The following is a 17,889-nucleotide window of genomic DNA, read 5'->3' as shown; positions in this document are numbered from 1 at the left end:
ATTTTCTAATGTTTCTCACAGAGGAAATAGGGGGTTTGAAATGTTTTTTTCTAGCATTCTTTTGCAGTGCCGTTAGAGGAGAAACCCGTTTCTCCCCGCCCCTCTCTACCTCCCCGTAAACCTTAACTGTTGTCTTTACTGTGTTATTACACTAGGATGAGACCTTTGCTAGTTTTGTTTGGCTAGGTAAATTGTTTATTCATTGGCATGGTGCGGTATTATAAAAAAATAAAAATAAAAATCTGGTGATCAAATAGGCCCTAGTTCTTATCTTTGTTGTATTGTTAGCAGTTGAAATTGTACTTCCCTCTAGGGTCTTTCAGCGCATTTCTCTCTGGTCATGGGTATGCACTTTGCACTTTGTTGCACTTCGCTCTGGATAAGAGCGTCTGCCAAATGCCATTAATGTAACATGTTCTTCTAAGACCCAATAACTAAATTACTCGAGCATACGCGCTTTGGATAAAAGCCTCAGCTATGTAATGTAATAATCCCCAACATTATCCCTTTTTAGATATAGCTAACCTCCCGACCTGGGTCAATTTCGTAATCGTTTTGGATTCAAATATTCTTCTTTGCTCGATTGAGCTTGCCTGGCGCAACTGAGCCCCGAGAGGACGAGAAGGCAGGGTTTGCACTTTTTGAGAGCACCAGACAAGCACCATTAAAGCGTAGAAAATTACTTGAATAAAACAATTACGTATTTGACCCAAGTCTGCAATCCCCCCGACTGCAGTGGCAAAGCAGACGGCACTGCGGTGTAGGTAATAATGACTCCATATGAGCAGTCACCGGTAATTACTGAAAGCCTGCCAGGCCCAGCCTTCTGTCACCCAGGAAAACCATGTTTCAGTTTCCCGGGCAGACCTACTCTGGGAAAAGCTGAAAAGGTTTTAATGCTGCTGCTAACAGTCTAATATTACTTATCCTTTTTAAACCATGAACGGTGTAGCTTCAAAGGTCTCACAATCACTTTCACACAACAGTCCGTTGTTAGTCAAGACGGCGCTTTAAAAAAATGAAAATTAAATTAAATAAAAAAAGATTTAAAAAAAGTGTTTTATTTAATATTTACACATTACACTGTTATAGTGGACAGTGAAGACCTTAAATTATACACTGAAACAGACAGAGCAGAGAATGCAGACAGGGGTAATTGTAAGGTTTGGATACGGTTACAGAATTTAAAAATGAAATAAAATTGCAGACAAGAGAAGTGAAAAAAATGTCTGGTGCTTTACGCTCCATTCAAAGTCGATAAAATCAAGTTGAGATTAAAAACTCAAGTAGGGCTTGCACACCACGTTTCAGGAACATAAAGAGAAGAGGTCTTAAGAAAGGAAAAAAAAATTAAAATAATAATAATACAAATAAAATAAAAAATGTAACTACATAATCTCTTCATTACAAATCCTGGCATCTGGTCTCGTCTCAGTGACCTTGCTTGATGAGGATATCTGACATGTCATCCACTTTGACGAGCTCCAGGTTCTGCAGGAAGAGAGCGTTTGTTTAAAAAAACAAAAACAAAAAAACATTATGTATGGCCCTGACCCCCCACCACCCAAAGCAGATCCTGAATAAAGTGCAGTTCAAACCTCTCCCCGTCCCTCCCTCCCTACCTCCCTGTGAACCTTAATTGGTGTCTTTGTGATTTACTTTGTGTTTCGGTATTTTCAGTTGGCTAGGTAAGCAGTATTTGGATAGTTAAGTTTGATCACTTTTGCTTTGTTGTTCGTTTGTTTATTTGTTTGTTTGTTTAAAAAAAAGAAAAAAAAAGAAAAAAAGATAGGCCCTGGTCCTTATCTTTGTTGTGCAGGTAGCAATTGAAATTGTACTTCCCTCTAGGGTCTTTCTGCACACTTAGCCCTGGTTATGGGTATGCACTTTGTTGTACGTCGCTCTGGATAAGAGCGTCTGCCAAACGCCAACAATGTAATGTAATGTGTGCTGGTCGAGGGGAGGGCCCACCTTCTCATTGGCCAGATGCAGCAGAGCCACGAAGGCCAGCGGCACGGACATGTTCTGGGCCATGGTGTGGGGCAGCCTGAGAGCGCAGAGGAAGTGCGTTACGTCATACATAACGGTCGTCTGTGCACACATCTATACACACGACCTGCTACGCAGCCTTGAGTGCGTTACGTCATACATAACGGTCGTCTGTGCACACATCTATACACACGACCTGCTACGCAGCCTTGAGTGCGTTACGTTGTACATAACAGCCAACTCTGGGGTGTGTTACGATTGTTTGTGCACACACACGTCAATACACACGCTACACAGCCTTGAGTGCCTTAAGTCATACGCAACCTGGCCATTTGTCAACACAAATCCACGTAGATTTGCCTTCTGCTACACAGCTTTGAGTGCATTGTCATACGTAATGGCCATTTTTGCACACAAATCTACGTACATTTGCCTTCCAGGCGGTGTGAGGCGGTGAGAGACGGTGCGGGCTACCTTTGAAGCAGGGTCTTGGTGGTCTGGCTGAACGCTTTCTCCCCAGAAACCTCCGTTTCGGCCCCCTCACTTTCCTGTGGGAAACAATGTGATCAGTTTGGGGTGCAGGGGGGGCAGGAGAGCGATGGAAAAAGGGAGAACCCAGGGACCGGAGAGAGTACAAAAGATGGACAGAGAGAGGTGCAGACAGGAGAGAGACAGCACCGTCGCATCGCATTCATCTGGCAGTGGCTTTCATCCAAAGCAGCGTACAATGCCTGCATACTGGAGGTAATTGGAGTAACTCCAGAATACAGAAAAAAAGGCAGTCACTTCTCATGAAGCGTCAGTTATCCGCAGTGTTGGCGGGAGGGTAACCTCGGGAGGGGGGGGGTTACCTCGGGGGGCTTGTCCAGGCAGTCCGTCAGCAGGCTCCACATGGTGTTCTTCAGACGTTTCATGTCCATCTTCTTGGCCGTCTTGGCGTAGTTTATTTCAATCTTGTTCACCTGCGGAGGGCAAGAAACAGAGATGACTGAGGAGGGGAGAAGAGAAATAAAAAAAATAATAATAAAAAACTCCTCCCATTTTTAGTGTCTACACTTCCATTAATAAAATCTTTCCTTTCCTAGAAGATAAGTCTGACATGCTAGTATTGAGCAGTGCATTAAACCTCATTTTTGTGATGACACTACAAATAACAGTGCCATTAAAATCTAGGAGCACATTAAGTGCTCATTTTTCCTAGAAGATAAATCCAGTGGTAGTGTCAACAATATCGTCTGACACCAGTGTTGACCAGCGCATTAAACCTCATTTTAAAGACGCTTTATAGACGCTTGCTCTTTCGCGTTCGGCATGGAACACTCCGTTTGTGCGCCGGCGAATCTGAACAGGTGGCAGGAATGTCGCATCCAACACGAGTGGGAAAAACTGCACATGGAGGAGCAACTTAACAACGCAAACACATTGAATCGATAGCACTACCAAAATCCCATCATGAGAAGGTGTCAGACGTTTTTGTTTACTATGAAAAACGTACAGATGGACATTTTAACACTCCTAAAAACGATCATCTGCCCCCAGAGGCCCTTGGCCCCCCCAGTGACCTCCCCAGTGGCCCCCTCACACACAACCCTTACCTTCTGGGGTTCTGGCACGAGGTTGTCCTCCCCGTAGGTGGAGATGCCATCCATGTCCTGGGAGGCTGGCACGCCGAAAGGCTGGCTGGTCACGTCGGAGTCCTCCTCCGGTCCTCCGGACCCCCCCACGTCATCATCACTGTCCCCCCCCTGAAGAGGCCACGTTTCACAGCCGGTCAGCAACACGTCTCCATGAAAAAACGGATTTTCATAAAACAGAGTGCCGAGAGCACCTCTATGAAGCAGCTCCAGTGGAGTGTGCTATGGTGATCTAAAGGGTAAATGGTTGGCATTTATATAGCGCATTTATCTAAAGTGCTGTACAATTGATGCTTTTCATTCACCCATTCATATGCGCACTCACACACAAACGGTGATTAGCACCAACCGGCTCGTCAGGAGCATTAGGGGATAGGTGTCTTGCTCAGGGACACTTTGACACACCCAGGGCGGGAACGAACTGGCAACGGCCTGCCAGGCGACTGCTCTTACTACCCAAGCTAATGTCGCCCTAACTGAACTGTACTGAAGAGCACTGTATTGGCACCAGAGGTGAGAAATCCAGGTCCAGAAAGTAAAAACCCTCCCCAGTATTGTGTTCCAATCACCTGAAATTGCCTAATTAGCACAATTCTTCTGCCAGGAGCTAGAGCCAATTAGTGAAATGAGTGGCTGAGTTCGGAGATGTTGAAGAAACACGAGGCAGAACTTTCACTTGGACTTTCCCCATCTCTGGGTGGCACTTTCCCTCTCCGCGTGCAGGGGAATTAAGGAGAGATTTCCCCCCCCCCCCCCCCCCCCACCACACACACTGTACCTGCAGGCCGGGGCAGAAGTTGGCGGTGTCGTTGGCGTTGTTGTAGTCGTAGTCGCCGATGCCGTCGCCCAGCTCCCCAGACAACCGCTGCGTACCCCGCTTATTCAACTGCCGGGAGACACACACACGGGGGCGTTACCATGGCAACGGTTTGGCCCTTAACTTTTCCCGCCTGTGCCTAAAGCCACGCTGGAACGGCGCGCGGACGGACGGACGGACGGACGGACGGACGGACAGACGGACAGACGGACAGACAGACAGACGGACGGACGGACGGACGGGGGGGGGCTGACTGACCGTGTTCAAGGGCTTGAAGTTGAGCCGGGACAGGGCCTCAGGAGGGTAGTGGAAGTCGGCCGGTAACGTGGTCTTCTTGTTGCTGGTGGACAGGGCAGACTTGCTGATGGTGGTGGCGGCCTAGGATCACAGACGCGGAGGAGCTGAGGTATGACATCAGTGAGCGGGACGAGCCGGGGATCATGTGGTCACCCATTGGCCAGTAGGCTCCGAGCAATCATGGTGTGGGCGGGGCTTCTACTCGACTGGCTACAGGCCAGTTTTTATGAATAGTTCAGAGACCGTTTCAAGGACTAAGTTTTATTAAGCCTAGCTGTCGAAAATTGACGAGTACCCATTTTTAAAATGTAATCACATATAAAATCATAGTTGGCCTATTTTCAGAATTTAATCAGATGAGTATGGATTGTATAAAATGCAAAAATTTGTAAGTGCATTATTAAAAAGCAAAACTGACGGTTTGACATGGTTGGCTGATTGATTCTTGCTTGCCTCATAGCTTTAAATCATGAATAATGTCACAAGCAAAAGAACTGAAATGGCCATTTAAAATGATTAAAAAGAACGAAATCTGCTGAACATACCAAACTATGGAAGCCCACCGAACTGTGGGCAGGACACTTACTCGAGTGGTGCGGAAGTAAACGTCAAAGTTCACGTCTTCGTTGAAGTCGAGCTCAAAGGTTTTCTTCGGCTTCCTCTTACGGCTCTCCTTGTCCGGGAGGTGATCCTCTGTGTGCAGAGGAGAGGTACAGAATGCCATAAACATGGTGGTCGAGAACTAAATAACAGCAGGCTGATGGCAGAATGACAGAATGTTCAAAAGGTACTCAAAAAGAGAAAATCTGACAAGTAAAAACAGGCGCTTGGATAAAGACATAATCGGTTATAAAAATATAAAATTCCCACACACTTGCACAAACTCTTTAATCAAATGTCTGAAACCTATCAGAAACCACTCTCTCTCAATGTGATAAGTAAAACATTAACAAAAGGATGGTAATGTCCATTACTAATGGTCTGAGCAGCTAAGCAAAAAAATAAATAAATTTTAAAAAAGGAGCTCATACCTGATAATCAGGCAACGCTGACTGTCAATGTCAGGTATCATGTAGCACAGGAAAACCACAGACTAACCCAGCAGCCAAACTACTCCAGTGACCCGCACATGACCCGCACATGACCCAGACCTGCCCGGCGTTCTCACACTGGAAACCACAGTATCCGGCTGTGTTCTCACGCTTGTGTAGGGGCCTGAAACGCTGGTATCCGGCTGTGTTCTCACGCTTGTGTAGGGGCCTGAAACGCTGGTATCCGGCTGTGTTCTCACGCTTGTGTAGGGGCCTGAAACGCTGGTATCCGGCTGTGTTCTCACGCTTGTGTAGCGGCCTGAAACGCTGGTATCCGGCTGTGTTCTCACGCTTGTGTAGGGGCCTGAAACGCTGGTATCCGGCTGTGTTCTCACGCTTGTGTAGGGGCCTGAAACGCTGGTATCCGGCTGTGTTCTCACGCTTGTGTAGGGGCCTGAAACGCTGGTATCCGGCTGTGTTCTCACGCTTGTGTAGGGGCCTGAAACGCTGGTATCCGGCTGTGTTCTCACGCTTGTGTAGGGGCCTGAAACGCTGGTATCCGGCTGTGTTCTCACGCTTGTGTAGGGGCCTGAAACGCTGGTATCCGGCTGTGTTCTCACGCTTGTGTAGGGGCCTGAAACGCTGGTATCCGGCTGTGTTCTCACGCTTGTGTAGCGGCCTGAAACGCTGGTATCCGGCTGTGTTCTCACGCTTGTGTAGGGGCCTGAAACGCTGGTATCCGGCTGTGTTCTCACGCTTGTGTAGGGGCCTGAAACGCTGGTATCCGGCTGTGTTCTCACGCTTGTGTAGGGGCCTGAAACGCTGGTATCCGGCTGTGTTCTCACGCTTGTGTAGGGGCCTGAAACGCTGGTATCCGGCTGTGTTCTCACGCTTGTGTAGGGGCCTGAAACGCTGGTATCCGGCTGTGTTCTCACGCTTGTGTAGGGGCCTGAAACGCTGGTATCCGGCTGTGTTCTCACGCTTGTGTAGGGGCCTGAAACGCTGGTATCCGGCTGTGTTCTCACGCTTGTGTAGGGGCCTGAAACGCTGGTATCCGGCTGTGTTCTCACGCTTGTGTAGGGGCCTGAAACGCTGGTATCCGGCTGTGTTCTCACGCTTGTGTAGGGGCCTGAAACGCTGGTATGCGGCTGTGTACTCACACTTGTGTAGTGGTTTGAAACGCCAGTATGCGGCCGTGTACTCACGCTTGTGTAGGAGTTTGAAACACCAATATCTGGGCTGTGTACTCACGCTAGTGTAGGGGTTTGGAACACCAGTATCTGCCCTCTGTTCTCACGCTAGTGTAGGGATTTGAAACGCCGGTATCAGGGCTGTGTACTCAGGCTAGTGTAGAGGTTTGAAACGCCAGTATCTGGGCTGTGTACTCACGCTAGTGTAGGGGTTTGAAACACCAGTATCTGGGCTGTGTACTCACATTACATTATTACATTATTGGCATTTGGCAGACAATCTTATCCAGAGCGACGTACAGTTGATTAGACTAAGCAGGAGACAATCCTCCCCTGGAGCAATGCAGGGTTAAGGGCCTTGCTCAAGGGCCCAACGGCTGTGCGGATCTTATTGTGGCTACACCAGGATTAGAACCACCGACCTTGCGGGTCCCAGTCATTTACCTTAACCACTACACTACAGGCCGCCCTACACGCTTGTGTAGGGATTTGTAACGCCAGTATCTGGGCTGTGTACTCACGCTTGAGTAGGGATTTGTAACGCCAGTATCTGGGCTGTGTACTCACGCTTGTGTAGGGGTTTGTAACGCCAGTATCTGGGCTGTGTACTCACGCTTGTGTATGGGTTTGTAACGCCAGTATCTGGGCTGTGTACTCACGCTTGTGTATGGGTTTGTAACGCCAGTATCTGGGCTGTGTACTCACGCTTGTGTAGGGATTTGTAACGCCAGTATCTGGGCTGTGTACTCACGCTTGTGTATGGGTTTGTAACGCCAGTATCTGGGCTGTGTACTCACGCTTGTGCAGGGGTTTGTAACGCCAGTATCTGGGCTGTGTACTCACGCTTGTGCAGGGGTTTGAAACACCAGTATCTGGGCTGTGTACTCACGCTTGTGCAGGGGTTTGTAACGCCAGTATCTGGGCTGTGTACTCACGCTTGTGTATGGGTTTGAAACGCCAGTATCTGGGCTGTGTACTCACGCTTGAGTAGGGGTTTGAAACGCCGGTATCTGGGCTGTGTACCCACGCTTGTGTATGGGTTTGTAACGCCAGTATCTGGGCTGTGTACTCACGCTTGTGTATGGGTTTGAAACGCCAGTATCTGGGCTGTGTACTCACGCTTGTGTATGGGTTTGAAACGCCGGTATCTGGGCTGTGTACCCACGCTTGTGTATGGGTTTGTAACGCCAGTATCTGGGCTGTGTACTCACGCTTGTGTAGGGGTTTGTAACGCCAGTATCTGGGCTGTGTACTCACGCTTGTGCAGGGGTTTGAAACACCAGTATCTGGGCTGTGTACTCACGCTTGTGCAGGGGTTTGTAACGCCAGTATCTGGGCTGTGTACTCACGCTTGTGTATGGGTTTGAAACGCCAGTATCTGGGCTGTGTACTCACGCTTGAGTAGGGGTTTGAAACGCCGGTATCTGGGCTGTGTACCCACGCTTGTGTATGGGTTTGTAACGCCAGTATCTGGGCTGTGTACTCACGCTTGTGTATGGGTTTGAAACGCCAGTATCTGGGCTGTGTACTCACGCTTGTGTATGGGTTTGAAACGCCGGTATCTGGGCTGTGTACCCACGCTTGTGTATGGGTTTGTAACGCCAGTATCTGGGCTGTGTACTCACGCTTGTGTAGGGGTTTGTAACGCCAGTATCTGGGCTGTGTACTCACGCTTGTGCAGGGGTTTGTAACGCCAGTATCTGGGCTGTGTACTCACGCTAGAGTAGGGGTTTGTAACGCCAGTATCTGGGCTGTGTACTCACGCTAGTGTAGGGGTTTGAAACGCCAGTATCTGGGCTGTGTACTCACGCTAGTGTAGAAGTTTGAAACGCCAGTATCTGGGCTGTGTACTCACGCTTGTGCAGGGGTTTGAAGCGCCAGTGTCTGGGTTGTGTACTCACGCTTGTGCAGGGATTTGTAACGCCAGTATCTGGGCTGTGTACTCACGCTTGTGCAGGGATTTGTAACGCCAGTATCTGGGCTGTGTACTCACGCTTGTGCAGGGATTTGTAACGCCAGTATCTGGGCTGTGTACTCACGCTTGTGCAGGGGTTTGAAGCGCCAGTAGCCGGGCCCAGCCCACGTGGCCATGGTCCTGGGGCTGAAGTAGGAGTACTCCCTGGGCTGGGAGGACAGCTGCAGGCACATGGTGGTGATGTCGCCCTCTCCGATCGCGATCACGTCCCTGAAAACCCAGCCGCAGAGTGAACACCAAAGCATGTCACGCAGAGCCAGAACCAAACACGTATGCAAGTAGGTTTGGGTCTCTTTGAGTTTACAATCAAAGACACCTCTCCCTCCGTCCTCCACCCTGTCCCCCTCACCTCCGTTTTTACACTTCAAATCCATTTTACAGTTTTTAACTTCACATTTCTGTCGCCCTGCGAGGAAAAGCAATTCCGAGGATGACTGCCGGGTTTTTGAACGAGCCCTGTCGGCATGTCGATTTCGCTTCACCATACGTTTGCTTCTTCACCTCGCCGATTGGATTAGCGTGCTAGCTACAAAAGCTCTGGTGAAACCCACCCCAAAGGCTCAAAGGAAGGGGAAGTGAGTGCAGCATTATCTGTATCTGTTCACCCAACTGTATTCTCTGTATCCGGATCTGTTCTCTCAAGTGGGCGTGGTTCAACCCATTATGGACTAAGGCGCCCTATAGAAAACCCATAGAAAGGCCTACATAACATAACATTACATTATGTTACATTACATTACATTAATGGAATTTGGCAGACGTTCTTATCCAGAGCGACGTACTGTTGATTAGACTAAGCAGGAGACAATCCTCCCCTGGAGCAATGCGGGGTTGAGGGCCTTGCTCAAGGGCCCAACGGCTGTGCGGATCTTATTGTGGCTACACTGGGAATCGAATCGCCAACCTTGCGGGTCCCAGTCATGCACCTTAACCACTACGCTACAGGCCTAGGAATCACATTGCATTTCAACGGTCAACGGTCCTATGATCAAACTCAACGCGGGTTTCACATCCGTCTGTGAAGGGACATGTAACACGCAAGTCACAGCCGCCCGTCGGGTAGCCGTTTGAACACTCCCAGCGACTGTATGTGCATTGTAAAGTGAACTCTTTCACCTTTCCACTGGGTCATTTCTGTAGTCCAATCAGGGGCCTTCAAGCGAGTGTTAAAATGAGCAGTGTGTGTGCGTGCGTGGCAAGCCTCAAGCCGTATGAAAGCTGAGGAGGGCTAACGTTAGGGGTTATTGTTTGTATTGTATTGTTAGACTACCGCCCAATCTCTCTCCAGGGGACAGCCTGGCTGAGGAATGAATGGTGCTGACAAATAATGACCACCGGTTAACTGTTAACCACTGCACAAAATAATATATATTATGATCTAATTGACAATATATAGTTATATCCTTACAGTTGTTTTTTTTTATTTTTTTTTTTACAATCACTTCAACCCTAATCTCATAAGCTTGTGCTCAATTTTCGAAACCTTAGACACAACACTCAAAGCACCTGTAACACACCCCGTTCACCTGTTCAAAACAGGCATTGTGCTTTCATATCTTTGAAGAAATCTTGTACTTCCAAACTCACAAGTTCAATTTCCTCATTTTTCATGAAATACTATAGGAACATTTGTTTAGATTGCCCAGATAAAAGATACCTATAGATTCACTGTTTAGTTATTTTTACAATGCTTTACTATAGCATGAAGAAATACTTGATACATGTTTCAAAGTGGACATTTTGTGGTTCTAAATAAAGGGAAGTGGAAACAGTAGAAGTGGATTAATTGAAAAAAAATCAGAATCTATATATATTTTTTTATAAAGAGTAATTAAAACATACTGTGGGTTTGTTTCTGGTTTTAGCAAACAAAACATTTTTTCTAACTTTTAGCACAAGAGCACTGTATGTGGACCAAACTGAATTTTTTCATTGCTTTTAGAAAAAAAAAAATCAGGCTGAACAAAATCAGACACCGTCCTCTACCAGGACAAAAAAAAATAATAATTTTGAAATGCTACTACTCTAAAAGTTAAGTTGAGTCATTGTGAACAAGTGATTTGGTTCAGTGATCAAATCTAATTGTTTTGGCCGAGTATTCATATTTTAGAATAACAAATACAGGGGCACAAATTTGGCAAAGGTGCACAAAGACAGTGAATCATAGATGCGCCTTTTCTATAATATTTTCAAAAATAAAAAAAAATAAAAAATAAAATAAAAAAAAAACCCTGCAGAGTAAGCCTTTATCTCTTCAGCAAGCCTCAAATGAATTATTCAGAACTTACAAAATACGTTAACGTATTTGTTAACGCTCCAAATCAGAATCCAATTAGTTTGGCCGGACTAAGCGCTGCAAGTTTAAGCTGATTTGAGCCTCAGCGATTCAGGCCAAGCACTGGTAGAGCGACTCAGCCCTTTATCGCAGTTCTGCTCAGGATTTAACTAGAGCAGGGGGGCTGAGAGAAACAACAGCATGTCTACAAGATATTTATTACTTATTTATGAATAAACAGGAAAGGCACCGATACTAAAGGCCTGTGGCGTAGTGGTTAAGGTAAATGACTGGGACACGCAAGGTTCGTGGTTCAAATCCCAGTGTAGCCACAATAAGATCCGCAGAGCCATTGGGCCCTTGAGCAAGGTCCTTAACCCTGCATCGCTCCAGGGGAGGATTGTCTCCCGCTTAGTCTAATCAACTGTACGTCGCTCCGGATAAGAGCGTCTGCCAGAATGCCAAAAATGTAATGTAAACATGAGATGAGCTCACTGCTGTCTGGGAGGGAAGTTTGGGGCCCCGGGGGCAGAACCAGGGCAGAACCAGGGCAGAACCAGGGCAGAACCAGGCCCTCGGATCGAACGGTTCAGCGCCTCTCACCTCCCGCGACCGGCCCCCGTGAGGGCACAGGACTCTTTCTGCTCCTTATCCCCCTCGCCGCCCTCCCCCGGCCCCTCCTCGTAGTCCGCATCGAAATCGTCCCCGAAATCCTGGAATTCTCCCGCCTCCGGTTCCACCTCCGCGTTCACGTCAAACGCGTGTTCGCCCTGTTTCATCTTCTCCAGCAGCTGGTTCATCGTCTGCATGGGGGGGGGGGGGGGAGAGGAAGAGCATCAACCATGAGCACAGCCATCCATCCGTTATCAAACCTGCTCAGAACCTATCCCAGCATGCACTGGGTGAGAATACACCCTGGACAGGTCGCCAATCCATTGCAGGTCATACACACACACACACAGCATTCACTCACACACTCATACCAACTCTCTCACACACACACACACAGCATTCACTCACACATTCATACCAACACACACACAGCATTCACTCACACATTCATACCAACACACACACAGCATTCACTCACACACTCATACCAACACACACACAGCATTCACTCACACACTCATACCAACACACACACACCAACGGGCAATTTAGACACTCCAATTAGTATAACCTGCACGACTGTGGGAAGAAACCAGAGTACACAGAGAAAGCACGAGCACAAGATGTCATCTCAGTATACAGTATATCATATATAATTACTGTGAATCAGGCATTAGGACATAGGACAGGGAGACGGACCTGGTCTGGGTTCCAGCTGGTGAAGGAGAAGTCCTTCAGGGAGGGGCATATCGAGCTCCTCTCCTGAGCCTGCTGCAGACCACCTGGGGAGAGAACACAGAGAGGTGGGCACAGGAACCCGCACTGAGGGGAGATCAGGCCAAACCAGCCTTCGTTACTGAAGCTCACTTTCTGCTCTTTGTTTCTGCTCTCTGGATCCAGTGCGACTGGATCCAGCATCGCTGCCTCACGTTTCAATGCTAGTCAATGGTAACAATACGAGAATATATATTATATTATTTCTGTATTTTTTTCCCCCACAAGAATATGTAATCACTTTGTTTAATGACTCCCCATGTTACATTACATTACATGAATGGCATTTGGCAGACGCTCTTATCCAGTGCAAAGTGCATACCCATAACCAGGGACAAGGGCCCTGAAAGACCCGAGAGGGAAGAACAATTTCAACTGCTACCAGTACAAGAAAGATAATTATCAATTGATTATCGATTTTTGTTTTATTTATAATACCGCACCACGCAATTATATGAACAATAAACACCTTACCTAGCCAAACAAAACTAGCAAAGGTATCATCCTAGCGTAATAACACAGGTAAAGACAACAACAACAGTTAAGGTTTACAGGGAGGTAGGGAGGGACGGGGAGAGGTGCGTCTTGAAGGCGGTAAGAGATTCTGCTGTTCTGACCTCCGCGGCCAGAACAGACAGTACTCCTGAGCGGGAGGTGGAGGTGCCAATTGGTTGTCATTTGGAAAATAGTTTAATATTTTGTGGATAAATCAGGGACAGTACACTAACTGAACCGCCCGAACTTGCTGGGCCTTCATGAGACTCAGAAGTGGGCGGAGCTTGTGAGCAGCTGCAGGTTTACCTGTGAAGGGATTGGCTGCAATGTGCTGCGGGGGCGGGGCCGGGCAGGCAGGGGCGGAGCGCAGGAGGGTCATGTGAGAGGGGAAGAGCAGCTCACAGCGGCTGTCCTCGCTGAAGAGCACGGACAGGAACACCCCCGCCGTGCTGCTCTCGTCGAACGAGGATGCCATGCGCTGGAACATGGGGTCCACCTGGGCGAGGGGGGGACGGAGAAACCTGCGTGAAGCCCCCCCACACACACACTAACCCTTTCAGTCCCGAGACTGAACTACTGTCAAATCCTCAGGCTTATACCTCTTCAACCAATCAAAATGACCGCGACATTCACAATTGTTTTGAGCCCCTATTAAAAACCTTACTAAATTCTCTCAACCACAGCTAAAACATGCATGGTACCATTGGGCTCGGGACTGAAAGGGTTAGGATTGAATGGAAACGAGTCGTTCTGCTCCTTTATTTTAAGCGTAGTTCTTAACAATTACTGAAATCCTGCTTTAGTTTATTTGACAATGATTTAAATACATAGTTCAAAATCCATGCATCTGAAAATTATTAAGGACGGTACAAAGTCACAAATGTATTTCCATTGTTGCCCTCGATATCAATACATGACATTTAATAGACAGCACAGAGCAGTATATGTTAATAGCAATGTCCCCTTCCACTGCTACCTGTCAGGGCCACGCCCCTTACTCGGACTCACACATTTAAATACAATCTCCCAAGAACTTCGGCCATGAATCAGCTAATGTTAGTTAATGTCCATTTGCACGACGTTGGCTAACTTAGTTCATAAACAGTCAACGTTACACACCAATGATTCAGTTAGCCAAGCTAAAGTTAGCAATATTATTATAAACCAGCAAGCTAACGTAACGCTTGCCACATTAAACTGGCATAAAACATCTCTCTGTGGACACACATACATACATACAGACAGACATACACAGACACACCTAGACAAAGACAGACACAGACACACAACAAAGACTTTCACAGACACACAGACAGAGACAGACACATATACACAGACAGAGGCAGACAGAGACACATATACACAGACGTGTGTATACAGACAAAGACTCTCACACACAGTTTACCTCGCACTTCCTCTCTGAGTCGGAGCAGTTGATGTTGCTCAGGTTCTGCTCGACGGTCTTCTTAGGAGGCCTCTTCTTCTTCACCGCCTTCGCCGCGGTCACTCCAGCGTCCTCCTCCCCCTCCTCTCCTCCACTGCCACCTTCCCTCTCTTTCCACACAGGGGCACACAGTACACGCTACATGGTCTGCATTTATACAGCGCCTTTATCCAAAGCACTGCACAATTGATGCTTTGCACTCACACTCACACACCAACAGCGATTGGCTGCCATGCAAAACACAACCAGCTCATCAGGAGCATTTGGGGGGTTAGGTGCCTTGCCCAGGGACACTTCGAACCGGCAACCCTCCGACTGCCAGACGACTGCTCTTACCGCCTGAGCCAATGTCGCCACCCCCCCCCCCCAATACTCCCAATTATCCAACCAAAAATCACAGACAGTACCACAAGACGCCTCCTCTCTCACCCTCTCCTGGCTTGGTCTCGGCGCCCAGGCCACCCAGCACCCGATAGGCATCAGCATGAACAGCATCCACTCTGACCGCGTAGATCTTGGTGCTGGCGTCCAAGGTACCCGCTGCCACCTGGGAGAGAACAAACACTCACTGCACCACGGCTCCCCTGACCTCCTCTAGAAATCACTTTGGTTTCTTTTTGGGATAATGTAATAGATATTTGGCTGGGACACGCAAGGTCAGCGGTTCGATTCCCGGTGTAGCCACAATAAGATCCGCACAGCCATTGGGCCCTTGAGCAAGGCCCTTAACCCTGCATCGCTCCAGGGGAGGATCGTCTCCCACTTAGTCTAATCAACTGTACGTCGCTCTGGATAAGAGCGTCTGCCAAATGCCAATAATGTAATGTAATGGCTGTAAAGGTTATCTTGACTTTGTTACACTACAAATTCTTGTTGGGTTCACATTATACTTATCAACGATAAAACTATCATTGATTAGAGACTAGCATCAAATGCATCCGTTTAAAAATTCAGTTTCATAAAATCTGAAGCACGACAGCAAAAGCACACCTTGAAATTGGTGAGCTCCGAGTCCTTCTGCTTGAGGATGTCAGCCATGTAGTCAATCAGGTGCAGTCCAAAAGCATTCTTGGTGGTGATTTTCTACACAAGATGACAAAGAATAAGAAATATCAGAACACACATGAACTTCCCGTAGTGTATGTCACTTTGCCATAATCTAATGCAACAAAAATATAAATTAGAATAAAGAAACAACATTCAAAAGTTTTTCTCCTCGTCTGCCAGGTTCTGCATTAGTATGCAGATCTGTGTACTCACATTCTCAGTGGAGAGTTTGATGCAGGTGGAGTAATGCTCGGAGATCTGTGCGTTTGACAGTTTTGGCACTGCTGAAGGGGTCCCAGTAGCACTACACGCAAATTGAAAAGGGGAGTAACGCTCGATGAATTTTTGTTATTACAGTACTTTTTGAAAACAAGTGAGAGCGGCATCGCATTGTACAAAGGAATATGTCAGACAAGTGGCGATATCGGGTCTGTAAAATGGTGTGGGCTGTTGCATTAAAGCTGCAGCACAGCATAGGGGGCCTGGCACCCATACCTGTGTAGAGGGGACTCCGCGACAGACATATCCGACATTGCGTGGAGGTCCATGACCCTGGACCTCCGCCTCTGGCGCCGCTCCAGCTCGTCATCGTTGCCGGGGAAGGCAGCGAGGAGCGGGGTGCTGGTGAGGACGGACGAGCCCTTTTGCACCAGGGAAGGCGAGGCCCACTGACGCACTCGAGAAACTGGGGTGGCGGCGGCACTCATGGCTGCTACCTGGGCGGGGAAAAGTAAGATAGACTAGCTTTATGTTGCGTAAATAAAGTTAGCTAGCCCGCTCTACCTATCTAACGTTAAAGGTTAACGGTACAACTAGAGCAGGGGCAGGTTTAACAGTACATCAATCTTCTCAGCCAATTAACGATTATTATATATCCCAGCTATAGCTTTAAATAATATGCTCCATTACTTAACTAGTCAACCCTTTTCGCCAAATCTGCGTCATTCATTGACTGTCACTGTTTATCTACACAGTAGACTTACCATCTCGCTAACTGTAGCGTTAGCTAACATTAGCCAACTGTTAGCTCACACCGACATGCTTCATGTTTAAACATGTCAAGCAAACTTCGCTAGGCTGGCTGATTAAAATAGAATAGAATACTAATTTGTCAGCTGCATTTGTAAACTCGTAACGTTAATGTCCAATAGCGTAAGGTAGCGAAGTTAGATAACTTAGCTAGTTCCTAAAGACTCAACATACGTATACGTTACACACCGATAATTCAGTTAATGTAGCTAAAGTTCGTAATATTATAAACTAGCAAGCTAATGCTTGCCACATTACACTGGCACGAAACATTTCACTGTGATAGCTAGCTAACTAACTAACTAACAATGTAGGTAGCTGTAGCTAATTTTAACTCATGGAAACTCAGAACTCAGACTAGTGCTGCTAGCTAGCTAGTAGCAACGCCAGCTTTAATGATTCACGCTCGATAGTTAACGCCAGCACAAAAAAATTGCTACTGCATCGTGAACAGATGTATGTATAGTTGTATGCGCTAGTAATAAAAACCTTACCTCCGTGTTTAGTTCTTAGCTGTTAAGAAGCAGGTCTGGGGAAAAAAAAAAAGATTTTCCCAAGTGTAGTCCTTAGCTCGCCAGTCTTCTGTTTTCCTTCCTGATTACCATTTGAAAATTTGCGCCGGACGGTTTACGTAAATCACGCGGTGACGTTTACAACGACGTCATTGCGCGCAACTTACGTTCACTTTTTTATTCATTATCCACTGATTTCCATATAGATAGAATAGACTGAGCGTATTGAGTCTACAACCCATATTGTTTTCTTTATTTTTATATTCTTCTGTAGGCCTAATGTATCTTTAATACCTAGTGCCTTGTTTATACCCTGTACTGTACTGTCCCTGAAGAATACCATGTTTTTACCAAGTTACTGCAGAAACCTAGCTGCACGTGGTTATGAAAACCCACTGTACTTGCTTAGCCTTGTGCTATGGAGTAATTAAAGTATTTAATACAATTAAGTGGTTTTCCAATCGAGATGTTGTTTCGTTTAAGTGGCATAAAAATGCCATTACGTTAACATTATCAGCAGCACTAACACACTATACAAATATTGATTTCACAGTAAATTATAAAGGAAACTGTGAAAATGTGTCAACTAAATCAGATTAAGGGAGCCCAGCTGTAAATAAAACCGCCATACACAGCGATTCACCTCGGGATACGAAATTATAGCATAATAAAGTACTGGAAGAGGCAGTCAAAAACGATTTGCACTGATATGCGGAGAAAAAAACCCCATACAATTCCATTATAGCCACTAGATGGCAGCACACTTAG

At 47.0% G+C, this 17,889-nt stretch overlaps 1 protein-coding gene across 1 annotated transcript; it reads right to left on the bottom strand.

Annotated features, from left to right (window-relative positions):
- Positions 1–1,040: 1,040 nt before the first annotated feature.
- ncaph (non-SMC condensin I complex, subunit H) lies at positions 1,041–17,227 on the bottom strand. The gene is made up of 18 exons (XM_061261156.1): positions 17,104–17,227; positions 16,076–16,296; positions 15,794–15,884; positions 15,524–15,616; positions 14,963–15,080; positions 14,495–14,643; positions 13,396–13,585; positions 12,520–12,602; positions 11,812–12,011; positions 8,998–9,143; positions 5,324–5,430; positions 4,699–4,818; positions 4,402–4,509; positions 3,585–3,734; positions 2,841–2,951; positions 2,464–2,537; positions 1,972–2,047; positions 1,041–1,491 (listed from the first exon to the last, which is right to left on the bottom strand). The coding sequence occupies exons 2-18, from the start codon at positions 16,285–16,287 to the stop codon at positions 1,432–1,434; spliced, it is 2,088 nt and encodes a 695-aa protein (XP_061117140.1). The 5' UTR covers positions 16,288–16,296; positions 17,104–17,227; the 3' UTR covers positions 1,041–1,431.
- Between the last annotated feature and the right edge of the window lie 662 nt (positions 17,228–17,889).

The sequence above is a fragment of the Conger conger genome, chromosome 11 (assembly GCF_963514075.1).
Source record: "Conger conger chromosome 11, fConCon1.1, whole genome shotgun sequence".
Classification (NCBI taxonomy): Eukaryota; Metazoa; Chordata; class Actinopteri; order Anguilliformes; family Congridae; genus Conger; species Conger conger.
The sequence above is the reverse complement of the archived record's forward strand: the minus strand, read 5'-3'. Positions and strand labels throughout refer to the sequence as shown.